Here is a 17848-nt window from a genome sequence, read left to right as displayed (position 1 = left end):
TATGTTGTGTGATGTTTAATATTATATAATACACTTAGAACAACAATCAAATTGTTTTAATTTGGAGATGTTTCAGACAGGCAAAATAAAGGAATATGAAAGAAAATGTTATAAGTGTAAAGTCCTATGAGGGATCTGTGGTGGTGGTCCCAGATAGGGCAACAATGGATGATTGTCCTCGGAGAGAGGCTGGCTGGGGAAGATGAAAATTCAGATGACTTGCTAAAGTAAAATTTAATTGCAAGCTAATTAATTAAACATGCTAACATTATAAATAGAAGTCAGATATTCCTGAAAAAAAGTTTATATTTAAAAGATATTCTATTTAAAAAGTCTATACATATTGCTGGCAAAAAAAAGCTATAATGAACAAACCACTTACCACAGTAATTTTGACATCTCTTCTCGGTGATAGACTAAATGTCGCTTCAGCACTTGCATGAGGGATTAGAAGAGAATCCAACCTGCCATGGAAGATCAGAAGCACTTTTAAGAACTTGCATTGGTCACATGATTTTTTTTTTTACAATTTACAGACAAAAACTTTATATTAGTTGTTTTAACTACATTTAAATTAGATACTGTACAATGCACTTAGTTTACATTGTACTTCAATTTTTTTTTAAATACCCGCATGTAATCTGTAATTAATTTCAATAATTACATCTATAATTACACAGTTGACCCTTCCCCTACCTCTTTATACACCATTAAACCTGTCCCCGACATTACCCGTATCCCACCTCAGTAGCAGCAAAAGTGTACATGAACAATGTACATGCACTTATTTTTTGATGTAAGTACATATTAATTTGTACTTGTATTAGACACCTAATATAAAGTGTGACCAAAACAGCATGTTAGTTGTCAAGCACACATGATAAAGTAGGCGTAGACTTCCCTACCTCTTCTGCTGTCCATCACAGAATGCCCGAACTGTGTCAGACTCCGACTGCCAGAAATTCTAAAACAAGACCAAGAGTGTATGACGACAAACAACAGCACTTCATCAACAGACTTCTGCTATAATATGCTTTGTTCAGGAGACCATAAACTCAGCAAAAAAAAAAGAAACGCCCCTTTTTCGGGATACTATATTTTAAAGAATTTTGTAAAAAGTACAAATAAGCTTTACAGAACTATATTGGAAATGGTTTAAACAATGTTTTTATTGCTTGTTCGATGAAACAAACCCTGACACGATGTATAGAAGCACCGCAAGCTTTGACGCCTCTCGCGGATAGTGCTGGGCAACAAACTCAAGCCCCTCTTCTCTTCTATCGAAATCCTCCACCATTTCTCTTTAAAAATTCTTGTTTTAGACTAATTCATGACCGGTGCTTTGCTCTATCCGCTGCGCTTCTGCGTTCGTCAATACGCATGCTTCAAGGGTTCAAGGGTCAAGGTTTACTCATTCGCCGTAAATCGATGTGTACAATCCGCCGGAAGTTAGTTATTTTAGTCTACAAAGTTTTAACATGGATATTTTTTCTTACACAAACGCGCCACTTCAAGGCCTTTAGTAATCCCCCGGAGCCGTGTGGAGCAGTTATATGATGGATAGATGCACTTATGGAATTCATAACTCGTCTGAACGAATAATGTCATATACACCTAGGATGACTTGAGGGTGAGTAAATCATGGGCTAATATTCATTTTTAAGAGTGAAGACAGTTTACAGGCAGTAGACAATTAAGGTAACGGTTACAATAACTTAGGACACTAATGGCTCGTTTCCATAGAGCGGTACGGTTCAGTACGTTATACAATTTTTGCCATTTCCATTGTCAGAAGTTGTGAATGGTACCCTAATTCCAAACTGTAGCGTACCACTTTTTTGGCACCCTTCCGTTGGGGAACATAGCACAGTAGTTCGGTACTAAAGGGTTGAGCTAGACCCACTACAGAACGTTGATTGGTTGACAGAAAAATTTGAACGGCATTGGAGTGTGCTTTTTCAGCTGTGTTTTTCCTTGCAGCCTTGGCTCAAACAAAGCTTGTCTTGTGATAACAGCCACATGCTGAGAAGCAAGAACAAGATCTGCTGTATGTCGTCGATTGTTGTTTACGGTGTCGCTTTCTTCTTCACGTGAGACCTCGATCGCTACACCCTGCCTATCATAAGCGTACTGTTGGCGGTGGAAATGCAAGCCGGATCAGGGTTTACGGTCCCGAATCGTACTGCAACGCTCGGTGGAAACAAGCCATAAAGAGACCCATCTACCGACTCTGCATTTTATTGCTTTTGATGTTTTTCAATGTCCGTAATGTAAGACGCCTATAAAACCATGCTACAGGGAGACAGGAAGGGCAGCTGATCTGTCCAATACATGTTCGAGAACTTGTAAGTGGAAAAGTGGAGTAACATCTCACAGCAAGAACTAGCAAATCTAGTCCATGAGGAAGAGATGCTATTGCACTGTAATACTTAAAGCAGCTGTTGGTCACAGCAGATTTTTATAGTAGAAAAACTATTACTTTTGATAATGCCTCTCCCCCTCCAGGGACTCATTAATTTCAGTTTATCAAGTTTCTGTGAAACTTGTTTAGTTGGTTGTTGAATCTTATGTTTATACAAATATTTACCTATAATTGGAAGGTGGTTTCTTTTTTTTGCTGTGTATATAAACATTTCAGTTTGCCTTTGAAGACAATCTACTTTATATGAAAATGTGCCCATTGTATTGAGAAACTGAGACAGACCACAGTCTCCTTCTCAATGGTTTTGAGAGACAGACAGTCCTGCTCCAAACATTCCAACTGCTGCACCACCGAGTTCTGGAACTGCTCCAAATGCACCAACCTGCATGCAGAGCAGCATGGTTCATTTACTGCAGCTCAGCTATAATAACCATTTAGATTAAAAGTGAGGAGTGCTATTTTATCTGCTTAACTGGTGATTATATTTTTAGACATGGTTCATAGACAAAGCAGGAAAAAAAACTGTTTAATTCTAACACTGTGTTTTGTGCTCTGTACCTTTGATTGTGTACAGTTCCCAAGAGAGAGGTCACATTTCTCTGACAGTCCGTTAAAGATTGCAGTGATCTGGCTTCAATCTTCTTATACCTGCTCTAGATCCCAAAGAAAAGAATTTCCCGCTGACTAAACAAGTCAGGGGCTAGTTCACCCAACTGTACATGCATATACCTATATGGCTTATTTCATTGAACACAAAATGTACTGACAAACATGCATCAATTATGAAATTGGCCCCTTCACGTTCAATGATCACAGATGGCCCCAGATTTTGTTGTTACTGAACATTAAAACATCACACTCTTACTTTTTCAGGACAAACTGAGTATCATTAGAAAGATTAAAAGACTCTAGCTTCAATATTTGACCCCCGTTTATGATAAAACTAGGTTGCAGTGACAATTTTTTATTTTATGTCAGCAGTGCAAAATAATAGATCTGTAATTTTTTATATTTTGAATAGAAAATCAATACTCATATGAATTAACCCACATCTAATGCATTTTATTTATGTTCTAGACAGCGTCCGTTAGGGCTCTTAGTTCAAACGTGCGCATATTAGGAGAAATATAGATTTATTACTCGCATGTTTGCAAAATATTTCGTCATACAGAATACAATTTTTATTGATTTACCACCAAATTATGCAATCCGAAGAGCTAAAACAGAGCAAACAGCGAGCTCTGTCTGTTCTTTTCCTGATTTGCGTCAGATTTTCGATCTCTACAGCTGCCTAATTCCTGCCCTTCTGCATGACACTGTTCTGTACCTCGTCCATTGCTCTGTGAAGAATGAACCAAATAAATGTTTCAACACGTGAAAGAAGCAGCTTATTCGCTTATTTATTAAGCGATGCTCTGTTACTGACGTAACCTCGGTTCCATGAGAATAACGGGAACGAGTATTGCATCGCTAGATGCTATGGGACCAGTGGTGGAAACCGGGGAGGTTTGAGGAAGGCAGTCTTAACTGCATCCTTGATCTCTTTGAGATTGAGCCAAAGGTGACACTCAAGCACCACTAGGCTGGCCATGGCTTTTCCTATAGCCTGGGCGGTTGTTTTCATGGCACGCAGGGCAAGGTCAGTGGCGCTGCGTAGTAGGGATTGCACCGACTAGTCGACTTTAATGCTCTGCCATGACGCTTTAAGCTTGACGTCGACTAGTCGCTGGCCTATAGAGGGCGCGACAGGATAAGCCATTTCCCCTCACGCAGGCTGCCAGGCTCTGTTTCCAACAGTTAAAAATGACAAATAAATACATACTCAGAGAGCTCTCCACAAGACATGTTTGATTATACCATCTGGAAGCTCAAAATTGATTGGGAGAAAGAACGGCGATTAACTGACCTGTACAATAAGCGTGCAAAATGCGTGCTGCTTTGTAACACACACACACACACAGCTCGCACATCACGCGGAGATCGCGCGCGCGCCTTAAAACCATTCAGTAGCGCAGAAATGTATCAATACTGTTCTGTGATGTATCACTAAACTGCTCCAATAGCTTAGAACTGAAAAGTTAACATATTTCTTAGTAACTAAAACTCATAGCTAGAATTCACACGCAATTGCTCTCTCCACTAATGCATTCATATAGCCAGCATAATCTTTGTGCTACTTTATCTGTATCTGATTCAGAACGAGCAGAAATCTGTGAGAAATACAACGACCCAAAGACAAAAGAACTGATAGAAAAGCTGTTGTAGTAGGCGCAATAACCTTATGGGCAGGACTGTGAAATATGCCATAGCTGTCCTTTGCACAAGAAAACTTGTGTATGTGTCTCAGCTCAAGGTTCAGGGTTATTTGTTTATTAATGACGTTATCAGCGACTAGTCGACGTCGACTCAACTTTCATCACATAAATGTCGACTTGAAAATATCGGAAGTCGTTCAACCCCTACTGCGTAGGTCATGAAAAACAGCTGGGCCTGGTCCAGACTCGTCCATAGACTGGAGGAGTCTGGCCTGAAACACCTGGAGAACAGCCATGGTGTGAAGGGCAGAGGCAGCTTGGCCAGTGGATGCGTAGGCTCGGCCAATGAGAGCTGAAGTGGCCCTGCATGGTTTGGATGGGTGAAGCCTTCAATCCAATGAGAGTGGGTGGGCAAAGGAGCGCAGCCACAGCTTCGTCCGAGGCTGTTTTTCATAGCCTTTTTCCTCTTTGCCGTCAATGGTGGTGAGGGCGACAGAGGCGGAAGTGTGGAGGCGGGCCGAATATGGGGCATTCCATGACTTCGTCAGCTCATCGTGAACCTCTAGAAAGAACGTCATACGTTGCTGGCAAGGGGCCTGCTGGTGCCCCGGCAGGAACCACTCATTGAGGCAGCTTCGTGCAGGCTCTTCTGGTGGAGGCCAGTCGAGGCAGAGCTCTTTGATGGCTTTTGATAGGATGTGGAACAGTTCACCATCCATTCCAGCTCGTGTCGTTTTTGCTCGTAGACGGGAGGGGGTGCAGGATAATCGACTGAGAAAATTGCTCTTGAAAATTTGCAGATATTCTCGCAGATACGCCGCATCACCATAGGTTCATGCAGTTCCCACTGCCCAGCCAATGAGCACATGCAGAGTTCTGCACTGTTATGGTTGTGCAGTTGCACTACGTTTTTAATAAAAGGCTTTAACATTTCAGAGTTTCCCAGAAGCGTCTAGTGACAAAATACAAGTGAACGGTTTTCGAAAGGGAACACACGATAATGATGGTATATGGTTTGTGTTATTTTCACGAGATTTGGGTTATTTTCATATCAATAAATGGATGTTTACATTATAAATTAGCTCCATATAAAATGCTAAATAACATTAAAATCATATGACTAAAATCCACATTAGATGCGGAAGGTAACACAAACACTCGATGGTAGTTTGAAGCGAGTTATAGATCGGAAAGTGTGATTTTTTTTTAAATTGTGTTATGTAGCTTGATGCTAATTGTATCTCTAATGCACCTGTTGCACCAGGATCTATATTCTATTTCACAATCTATTTTGTTAAAATAATTCACATAAGGTCCCAATAATACTTTGTTGTTTTTAAGTGAAAGACTTCAGATAATAGGTAGATTCATGTAAAGTGGGATAAAGTGGTATTGATTGGCAAGCCATTGAATTCCAGAATAAAGTCTATACTGGCTGAATACAAAAGAATGAGAAAATAATAATGAAGATTAAGTCTCATACCGGCCGAGGTGTGAAAAGTTTGTTGATTGAGAATAACAGAATTAATTGAGCAGTTCAGACTGCAAATGGGTGTTTGATAAGATGCTAATGAGGTTTTTTTTTATCTTTTAGTCTTCTTTCAAAACTCACCTGACATGATCTTATGAAATTATTCACAGAATGCATAGTTGTAGAGATATCATCCTCAGATTTGAAATGAAGCATGACCACACTTGTGGCTTGAGCTTCATTGTGTTTCTAAGTTTCTATACACAGACACATTTTATTGTAATAAGCTTAATTATATTCTTAATATTTTTATTTATTTATTTTGTTTTTATGTTTGAGCTTATACACCAGTCAGGAATAACATGTTGACCACCTTCCTAATATTGTCCATGGTCCAGTTCTGATGCTCACGTACCCACTGTTGGCACTTACGGCGGTGGACAGGGGTCAGCATGGTCAGCAGGACTGGTCTGTGGCTATACAGCCCCATACACAACAAACTGTAATGCACTGTGTATTCTGACACCATTCTATCAGAACCAGCATTAACGTCTTGAGCAATTTCAGCTACAGTAGCTCGTCTGTTTGATCGGACCACACGGGCCAGCCTTTGCTCCCCACGTGCATCTAGGAGCCTTGACCCTGTTGCCAGTTCACCACTGTTCCTTACTTGGACCACTTTTGATACCGACCACTGCAGACCGGGAACACCCCACAAGAGCAGCAGTTTTGGAGATACCCAGTCGTCTAGCCAACACAATTTGGCCCTTGTCAAACTTGCTCAAATCCTTTCGCTAGCCCATTTTTCCTGCTTCTAACACATCAACTTTGAGGACAAAATGTTCACTTGCTGCGTAAAAGATCCCACCCACTAAGACTTGCCGTGATGGAGATAATCAGTGTTATTCACTTTACATGTCAGTGATCATAATGTTATGCCTGATCGGTGTATATCTCCATATTAATAACATTGAGTAATTCTGAGTCTTGAACTTATGTCATTAATGCCCCACTTGCTAAAATGGGGGGCATGGGGTAAGCCATACAATTATGAACTGGCTAAAAGTCACAGGGCATTGGAAATACTTATCACATATCATGATGTGACTGATCACGTCACAACCAACGTCAGCGAATGAAGCTATCAGTTTAAGAAACAGATCTCTTATGGGTTTTTTTGTGCTTTTGGAAGTTTGACTGCACCCATTCGCTTCTACTAATTGAACAGCTGCTCAGATATAGCTGCTAAATATCTCCTTTCATTTTATTTAATTCAAAATTGATGATTTTTAGATTTTATCACAATTTTCACCTTTGGATAAATAAAATTCTTAAATTAAACAAGTTTTGGTAAAATTAATGCTAATAAAGTATATGGAAGTAGAACTATTTTTTTTGCAGTTTTTGTACTCACAGAAAAGTGTGCTCTCAACTGAGTCTTAAAGGAATTAAATGCAGCTCTGACACCTGTCCCCAACTCCTCCTCGGACTCCTCATCTTCCATCAATACTTCAGTTATTCGCTCTATACACACAGACGGAGAGGGAGAGAGGGACATTCATTTGGCATTCAGGTCACTCTCGTTTGCCAGTGAGCAGCAGCACACAATGGCTGCTTTTCATCCTCCTTTCAAGCAGAAAAAGCATCGAGCAAAGACTGGAATGACGCTTGAGCGAAAAAAAAACAAAAAAAACAAGTTGAGCAAAAGAGATTGTGATCACTAGTGATTTGAATAAACCCTGAACTCTTAAGTATTAAACTTTTAGGTTACACCATTTTGATAGTTTACTTAAGACCTTCTACTAACAATAAGTAACTTTGCAACTACACATCAACTAACTTTCATTACAGTATTAGTAGGCTTAAGGTTTGTGTTGATGTAGAATAATTTGACATGTACTTGCAAAGTAGCTTATAGTCAGTAGAATGTCTGTTGGGGGTCCATTAGAATAAAGTGTTTTTAATGCTCTAATGACTTCATTAAAAAAATGTAAGTAAAATGTCTAAAGTGAACTGTCGATAGAAATTGTTACCAACTTTTACAGTATGTGTATCTGTTCGTGCAGCATTCCTGTAGCTCTTGCGCTAACAATGCCAATGTCATGGGTTTGATCCCCAGGGAAAGCATGACCTGATCAAATACCACAAATGCAGTCAGTGTAAGTTGCTTTGGATAAATGTCTGCCAAATGCATAATGGTAAGCTGCACATGATATCATTCATGTCACCCATTTACAGAGGTACTACTCTTCAGCACCACCATACTTTTCAGAAAATGTCTAAAAGTCTTGTTAATAAAAAAGTTAAATATTCCCATATGCGTTGGAAAGCTCAAGGGTCAAGTTTTTCATAATGTATCCGTTCCTCTATAAGATGTTAAAGACTGAACGCATTTACCTGCAGCATCCTCTAGTGGGCTAGATAGGAAAAGTCTTCTAGGCTGGAATGTTGGTTGTCTGGGCAGCTGCTTGTCCCCTTTCAGGCCCATATACAACTCTGTGTGGCACACAAGTGTCCTCTATTACCACCAAAATTGTTACAGATTGCTGTAATATTTCAGGGGTTTTATTATGAACATCTTATGCTGAAAAGTGTATGTTGGGGGTGGGGGGATGGGTTAGGTACTTACCTGATGTTTCAAGTGCTTCAGTTCTTTGGGGAAGTGGTGTTTCTTTATCCAAACCTTGCTCCTAAGACAATTTGTATTTATTTATTTATTTTTAAGATATATATGCATTACAAGCACAACATACTGAAAACAAGTTGTACCTCTTCAATAAGATTATCAAGTTCTTCTGCTTGTAAACTGGTTTCAGAAACAGACTTGTTTGGAAAACCTTGAAAAGAAACCACAATGTCAAGACATTTATATCAGAAAAAAACGATCTTCTGAGATTGGCCTCTTGGAGATGCAATCATACTGACCTGAATCAGCAGTGGTCTCTTTAAGTAAAGACGATTCTTTGTTCAGTGATCTCTCTAGTTTGACTTGAGAGTGCCAGTCTTCACTTGTCACTTTAGGTCTTTGTTTGGGTGTTGAATACTAAAAAAAAAAAAAAAAAAAAAAATTAAATTAAAATACTGCAAATCTTCTGAAAAGTTACATTCTACCTTGGTGAATTCCTCATTACTGCTGGGTGAAGAAAGAGGAAGAACTATGCAATAAAAAAAACAACAACAAAAAAAACAAGTCAGGTTGCAGCACATATGAATGATTTATAAAGTGATAGTCTTGAAGGATGAGGAATGATACCTCTGAGTTTGCCCTTAGCTCTGGGCTTTCTCCTGCTGTAGTCAGCATGTGGAGTGTCCTTGCGGAGAAACCCTTCATCTGAATGCACCCTTATTTTCTTCTGCAAATTAACCCCATTTTACATTAAATTTGTACGTTTAATATCTGGATTTTGTAGACTTATCCAAAGCCGCTTCCAATAGAGAGGAATAAGCAATATGCCACAGAGCCAACAGTATTCATTATACAATGCCAGGTTTATTAGAAAACTAGATTAGGAAAACTAGAACATTCTGAATGCACCAATGTCTAACATGTATAAAATTACCAATTTATGAAAATATTGGGGCCTTTACATATTCTGGCTAACCTTCACAGGAGTTCTACCCAGAGTGTCAGGGAGGGATTTTGTAGACCTAATGAAAAAAGATGCATGTTTTCGTGAAACTATAGTAAATTTACAGCAGTACATTTTGTTGTAATGCATTTCATTATTTCACTCCTGCATTTCATCTGCTGATTTCGATATTAGATGAGCATCAGACAGAGATGTCACTTACCCATTAGAAGATGGTGTTTGACAGAACAATACAGTCTTGGCACGTTCAACCTAAACAGAAAGGCCAAAATCTCAACTTGATCCTAAACTTAAAAACTGAGAAAATGAATCCATTAGGGTTGGAAATGGGTCTTGAAACTTCAAAATTAAATATGAGATGTTTCTCATTTTCAACAGCCATTTGAGTGGCAATTCATGGACATTAAGGCACTGGCCAGCAAGTTAAATAATAAAATGAACAAACTTACCCAGAAGCCCAAGATTTTGTCAAGAAATGAATACTAAAATAGTCAAACACTGGACAGTGGGATCTGGTGTGTCACTGCACTCCACTGACCTGGTACCTCCATAAAGCAGTCATGAACGTTAAAGTCTTTGGCTTCTTGTCTTGTGACTTCCCTGATCGTTCTGTATCAAAAGTGTCACTCAGACATTGAGACACCTCAAGGATCACCTGGGGCAGCCATATATATACGTCATTCCAGAAAACTACAATTCTTCATCACTTGGCCTTTTAACATTAAAAAATATGACAATAGAATTGGAAAAGGAATATTGTCGGTCAGCTTCCAAAATGGGGGGGTGGGTTGGCAGTGACAAATTTAGTCAAAGTGACAAAGTTTGCTGCTTCAGTATTTGTAGATTTTTTTTTTTACGTTTCTATTGTATGCTGGAAAATAAGCATTTCATACATTTTTAAAATGCTTTTGTTGGCAAAAACATTCAGTGTGCAAAAAGTCAGTATTTAAGTGTGTTGGCATACTGGAAAACATCATCTGGGCCAAATCCTGACAGATAGCGATCTGTTCTTCTGCTTGTCCACTCGACTTTTAAGGATTGACCACAGGTTCTCTATGGGATTAAGATCCAGGAAGTTGCATGGCCACAGATAAAAAAAAAATGCAATGTAATGATCTCCAAGCCACTTCATTATCTTGATCACTTATTATCTTGACATGGTGCTCCATCATGCTGGATGCTCTTTCAGTTTTGATACCATTCTTTATGGCAGTGTTTTGGGGCAGAATTGTGAGCACACTCCCTTGATGAAAAGCAACCCCACACACATGGATGGTCTCAGGATGCTTCAATGTTGGCACGACACAGGACTAGTGTTCACCTTTTCTTCTCCTTACAATCGAATCGGGACATGGTGGTGAAAAAAAAAAAATTGGAATGGGAGGAATCTTTTGCGTTACCTCGCAAAACGTTTGTTTTCTCTCTCAAAACCTGCTGTGAGTTTAATGTCCCGCTGGCATGGTTTCAAACAGCTCAGTAGGCTACAATAACAACTGTCTGCTCAGATCTATTTACATTCTCGTTTTCTACATTAAAAAAGTATAATTTCTGGTTTAACAATGTTTAGCTCACGAGTTATTGATCTGAGAAGTTTGAATCTGTGAATATATATATTACCAACTTTACTGAACTCCTTGAAGCACTGACCACATGTCTTTATACTTAAGTCCAAGTTTAAAATAAAACTATGAACCACTCCACTGTTAACGTAGCCTACTAAGCTGTTTGAAACAATGCCAGCGGGACATTAAACAGGAAGTGTTTACACTCCAAACTCATAGCAGGTTTTGCGAGAAAAATATATATTTGCGAGAGAACACAAAAGCTTTGCGAGGGAATGCAAAGTTTCTCGGAGGAACTCACATCCCAAATTTTTTCCACCACACCTCTTTAGGGGCTCCGTACCGATCCTTGTACTTCCTGCATAATTTCAGTCTGTCCTAGATGTTTTTGAAGTGGCTTCTTCACTGTACTTCTGGACACCAGGTCAACCAACCTGCTGCCGATATTAAGCAAGCTCTGCACTGGTGGTGACAAAGTCCTAGTGCTTGCTGGACACACTGCGACATTCTGACAACTTCTTCACTGCAATTGAACCTCTCTTCTTGAAGTTCTTGATATGATACTTTTTTTCAGGCGCTATATTCTTTGCAGCAATACCCTTGCATGTTACGTCATTTTGAGGCAAAAGTGATGATGGCTGCGCACATTTCTTTAGAGGTAACCATTGCTAACACAATAACAATGGCTGGAAGCACTTTTCCCTCCTTTTATAGCAGAATATATGGTCTGCTCTTATAATCCAATCAGAACGATTTCACCTGACTATCATTCGTTCACACTATTCCCATGTGCTGATGATATAATTCGTGAAGATGATAGCTGGTAATTTTGCAAAATATTTTTTTGCAGTAATTTAAAATTAATCTGATCACTCTGCACAACAATCAATAAACAATGTGAATTGACAACTGAATCAGTGAACTTTGCAAAAACAAAATTGTCACTGCCAATACTTTTGGCCATGGGTGTACTTGGGTGTCCAAACCTGCTCCTGGAAGGCCACTGTTCTACACTGTCCTAAACCAGCTAATCTAGGTCTTCAGACAAATATGACGGGTGCTAACAAAAACAGAAGGCTGCTTCCTAGTAAGGCTGCATATCTTGCCGCACTGTCAAACACTGTCTCAATTTGAATCTTTGGAAGGCAGCTCTCTTTTCATATCCTTCATTCAACTAATTTTGAAGGATGCATCAAGTGTATCCTTTGCATCCTTCAACCATCCACAATCCATTCAAATTCATGAAAATGAACTGCACTGTGCACTGAGCTTGCCCGAGTTAATTATAAATTGTAAGAAAACATTCTGCATTTTTACATTGAGTAAAAAAATTAAATAAAGTTTACGGTTTGAAATATGAGGACAATGCCATGTCCTCATAATGTGAGGGACGTGGCCTGAAACGTGAATACACACCACAATATAAGATTGTGGGTCCTCATTTCAAACCACAACACACGTTGGGTTTTCATGTTTTATGGGGACTTTCCATAGGCGTAATGGTTTTTATACCGTACATACCGTATATTCTATCCCCCTACACTGCCCCTGCCCCTAAACCTACCCATCACAGGAGACATTCTGCATTTTTAAATTTTCAAAAAACATCACTTAGTCTGATTTATAAGATGTTTTCCTCATGGGGACCTAAAAATGTCCCCACAAGGATGAGGATTTTGGATATTGCCATCTTTGTGGGGACATTTTCCCCATAACGTAGGGATTACCAGTCCACCCACCCCCACACACACACACACACATACCTCTGAATCTGAATGATCCTTAAAGTGAAAGATGTCTTGGCCTGGGGTTCCTTTGACTCTTCACTCACCAAAGAAAGAAAAGCTTAAAACCACTGTGTTCTCTTTCCGAATGCATTTATCCAAGAATAAACAGGCTTACTTTGATATTGAATACCTGCTTGGTCCACTCAAAAGAAGGGAAAGCTGAAAAATAACTGGTAGTTGGTGAAACCGGGTGCCCAAACAACCTTTCACAAATGCAACTTTTGCTGAATTATGTCTGAATTATCTAGCTACCTGATGGATGCCTTTAGTTTCTCCAGCAGGTGGACTAGGCAAGAAAAATATTTTCATGAGAGAAACTTACTCTGAAATCAGATACTAATTTGTCTAATGAAATCAAAAGCAGAAATCAAGATGCCTTCTGCACTCTCAAATGTAAACACTTGGCTTTACATAAATTTCCAAAGTTAGAAAAACCTGCCTGGACAATTTCTGCAGCTTCACTGTTTGTTCATGCTGGGGTCCTGTACAGGATGATATTTCATATTTATAAATCTGGAACAATGTAAATTAACTTAAACTAGAAGTGTAAGGTGTGCTGTGCCTTCTATCATGGCATCCCCTGATTGCAGAGTGTCCTAAAAAAAATAAACATACATTTATAACAACTGCCTGGTATATGTGTGTGAATCATATTTACACATTTGACTATGACTCTTTGAAAACAGTACTGTATAACATGCCAATACCTTTGAGGCTGAGGCAGGCTGTGTTTTCTCTGCAAACACTTTCGTCAGGGCTGTTTGGATGTTGTGTTCTGAACTAAAGATGATTTTGACCATATTGCCAGTGATCTCTCCATGAGTGATTGGGGTACTCATGTGAACAGCCAATATCTTCTGATCATCACACTCTGAAACAGTAAAAGAAAAAAGTTTTTTTAAGACATAAGATTAATAATCTGAGCACCAAATATTTGTGGAATATAAAAAGCAATTTCAATCACTGCTTCAGGTTTGTGTTTAGTTTTAATAAGGAAAGCCATGAATTTTTTTTTTTTTTTTTTTTTTGAAAAAGCTTGTTGTTGGTATTAAACCCACCTTGAAGATCATACATGCTGACAACATCTTTAGGCAGGTGAATCAGCTCCCACAGTGTGTTCTACCACAAATGAAAGCTCAGTTTAGTTACACTGCTGATTTATTAAAAACCTTTTTGCACTAAAGCATATTTTGGACACACCTGTGGGTCATTTACAAAGAAACTAATGGTGGATGTTCCAATGTTGAAATCCACCCAAAACTCTATTAGAAACTCATCTTCAGGCTTGAAGAGCTTAAAAAAAAAGATGATTCAAATACTATGTGATGGGAGAAAATACAAGATACATGTAAAATCTGCATGTGAAAAGGTAGGGAAACAATTCATGCTTACCTCAACTGAATCAAGAAATGCCTGAATACAAGGGAATGAGAAGACTCTAAGACAGAGGAACAGGATCATGAAAATGTCAACTTTATGGATACAAGTGACTGGATAAAAATAACAACAACAACATATTATTATTATTATTATTAATACAAATATACCTTCTTGAATTCCCAAAATAATTATTGAGTTCATTCAGAAATGTCCTACAGTCCTTTAAATAAAATAAAAACAGAAGAAATTCAATACCTGTGCTTAGTGATAATAGTACTTTGAGCAGTAAATAAGTGCCTAAACATACGGTTTCAAAATCTTTGTCACGAATTGAAGTAAAAGCTGAAGCAAAGCTTCTGAAACTGAACCATTTGCCAGCAAAGTCTTCTCTTAGTTTCCTTGGTGTCATCCTGCAGAGTGCTTCAGAGATGGCCACCTGCATTTCATAATCTGGTGACAGCATTAGATATTACAATGTGAACATTGTGCCAATGTTCCAAAAAATAAAATTGTTTACAAATTGATGACTTACCACCAATGTCTGTCAGCGCTTTTGCCAAGTCTTCTCTGCAAGCAATGACAAGGCAAAAGTGTTTGCAAAGAAAATGTGCTCCTTTTCTTTTCTTAATGGAAACTCTAGTCTGTGTTGTTATAGTGTAGAGCAATCTGTTGTCCACTAGAGCGCAGCCTTTCAACATGCACTGTATGAGTTACATGAGCGCTCCAACGTCCCTGCAGAGTAACCTACCGTTTTTTTCTACTAGGTTGTGCATCAACCTGATCTCACAGCTTAGAACGATAGAGAACTATTTGTATTTAGTGAACCTATCGCGACTGGTCTCAACTTGCTTGCAATTTCGTTTGAAGTTTAGAGTGTGTAACAACCATACTCTCCATTTAATGTCAATGCGTGGTTGATGACTTACAAGAGCCCTGTATGGTCATCTGACTGGCAGAGTTTCTTCCTTATGTCTTTGGGACTGCTGTCCAACATAGAGTTGATGGTCCTGATGGCCTGAGTAAAAATAATGTCAAATTATTTTACAGTATACATGTTTTAGCCAGTCATTATTACCAATAGCTTCATGATAATTACCTCTAGACGCAGACCGAAAGGCACTTCATAATCCAAAACAACAGCTCCAAACCGCAGCAGAAATATATCCAGGATCTTATTGCTGCCTTCCAACAATACCGAGTTTATTATTATAATTAATATCATTATTATTACAATTAACACAACTATACAACAAACAACAAAACATATAAAAATATTTGAATGGGTCACCTGCAAAGGTGATCTGACACAGACTCTGTAAAAAAAAAAAAAAAGTCTTCCAAAATTAGTGTATTGCCTCGGTGATTTCAAATGTAACAAAAACATTTTATATTAAAATATAATAATGCGAAGTTAGAGACAGAAAAATGTATTACCATTGCAACCTCGTAGAAAACCTCCATGAGTTTCATGGCGTCCCTTGGTGGTTTGTGCTGTTCTTTAAGATACTCTGACGCCAACTCAAACCAATTCAACATGTAAAAAACAAAACAAAAACGAGCATATGATAAATGAGCATAGGCTACTGACCAGTATTTAGACGTTTAATGTTATTCAGAATTAAATAAATGCTTATCTTCACAACCAAGCCGTGATGTACAAGTTTCTGGATGATGTCCTTATCCTTACTGATCAGATGTTCAATTGCTTGTAATATTAAGGAAACATTATTATGTTCGTTTTTATGCAGCTCCTAAAGAAGAGTAATAATAATGTATGAAAGGTCCACTTCTGCAGCGGAGAATCTTACAAAATTGCAATAGGCTATTTGAAAATTCAGAAAAAGCTAATTCAAAACCTGCCTTGATGACAACTTCGTCCAGTCGATCGGTCAAGGATACGGAAGATTTTTCTTCAATAAGTATCATAATAGCCATGCTAACGTTGTTTTGAACAAAGGCATCATGGAATCTACTCGTAAACTGTACAATTAAGAGAAGCACTGGATGAATGTTTGGGATAGCAACTAAAAACAAAAACAAACTCAATAGGGTTGATTGGTTGTGCTCCAAATGAAAGTACAATTGAGTGCATATAGCTGCTAATAGGCTTACATAATTAATCATGATTTTATTAGTCTGTGTAGCTCTAGAGGATATATCTTCAAATAAATAATAATAGACCGCTATAAAATAAACCTCCAGAGAAGAACTCACACTCATGATGCACAGGCAGGCGAGCTCCTCGGAGACCATCTAATTAAACACACGTGGCTTTTAATTAGGCTCTAGGCTATAGGACTGATGTATGAACTCAGCAGGCGTGAACTCAGTTACCAACTTATTTATGACATTTTTTATATTTACTAAAACACTCTATAGTCAATGTTTGTTTTCTTTATTGGATTTAAGAAGGTCTGAGAGTGCATTAAAACATTACAGCTTGGGGGCTGGGGGCAGTCTTTTTGACATGTCTTGCCTTATGAATATTAAGTAGCACGTTGCTGGATCTGTGAAAACGTCATTATACATCATTGTAGTTCTTACACAACGTTTGCATAAATACACCAACTTGTAATTTACTTGTCAGCGAAATTTTAAACGTTAGATATTTATTTTGTGCAAAACTGCAGAACTATGTTTTGCGACTATTGCGAGTATAAAATTTAACTTTTTGTGACAGACAGCGAGGGGCGTATGACCACTGCCTGCATTTCTCTGCTTGTATTAGAAAAAAAAACTGCCATGAAATTGAATTTATTTATTTATTGATATTTTATAATTATACAGTTCTGATTTGACAAACTAATTAAAAACACTACCCAACAACAACAACAACAACAACGTTTTTCTTTCCGTATAGTTTAGTAGGATTAGTCAGTTGTCCAGCTCACCTCACCTTTTCAGAAAATCATAGACCAACTGCACGGTAACCTAATAATATTCATTAGCCAAGTCTTCACCTATGTTTTCCCGTCATTTGCGCTTTGTATGGACTTGTAGATATAGACGATAACGCCGACTTAATATCGAGATAAATCATAACAAGGAATTAAGATGAAATTATGAATAGCCTAGAAGTAAAATGCAAATTGGTAAAGAATTACCAATGTTGATTTTTATTATGTACAAATAGTATATTCTACAGCCCTACTAACCCTAACCCTAAACATAACTCTCACAGAAAACATTCTGCATTCTGACATTAAAAAACAAATAAAAAAAAATAGTGTGATTATAGGCTATAGGCTACACCTCATGGTGACCGCGAGAGATGAGTTTCCTATTAATATATTAACAGGAAACTCATCACTCGCGGTATATATAATAATAATAATAAAGGCAAGCTGTTTTACATTCATTTCATATTCGCCATAATATATT

The 17848-nt window shown here is 38.2% G+C and overlaps 1 protein-coding gene across 1 annotated transcript; it reads right to left on the bottom strand.

Moving 5' to 3' along the window:
• Position 1: 1 nt before the first annotated feature.
• sycp2l (synaptonemal complex protein 2-like) lies at positions 2-16720 on the bottom strand (the record flags this gene model as incomplete). Its single annotated transcript, XM_079805921.1, is given in 30 exon segments — positions 2-193; positions 383-464; positions 906-964; positions 2705-2804; positions 2981-3075; positions 7563-7672; positions 8546-8644; positions 8778-8838; positions 8918-8985; positions 9074-9191; positions 9260-9303; positions 9402-9501; positions 9751-9796; positions 9941-9990; positions 10277-10428; positions 13650-13683; positions 13795-13958; positions 14146-14206; positions 14288-14380; positions 14480-14525; positions 14635-14687; positions 14775-14917; positions 15000-15034; positions 15394-15482; positions 15564-15649; positions 15756-15780; positions 15902-16068; positions 16071-16218; positions 16328-16447; positions 16682-16720. Coding segments are annotated over 30 exon segments (2556 nt in total). The 3' UTR covers positions 2-124.
• Positions 16721-17848: the final 1128 nt, after the last annotated feature.

Source organism: Gobio gobio (assembly GCF_949357685.1).
Source record: "Gobio gobio genome assembly, chromosome: 23".
NCBI classification, from domain to species: Eukaryota; Metazoa; Chordata; class Actinopteri; order Cypriniformes; family Gobionidae; genus Gobio; species Gobio gobio.
The sequence above is the reverse complement of the archived record's forward strand: the minus strand, read 5'-3'. Positions and strand labels throughout refer to the sequence as shown.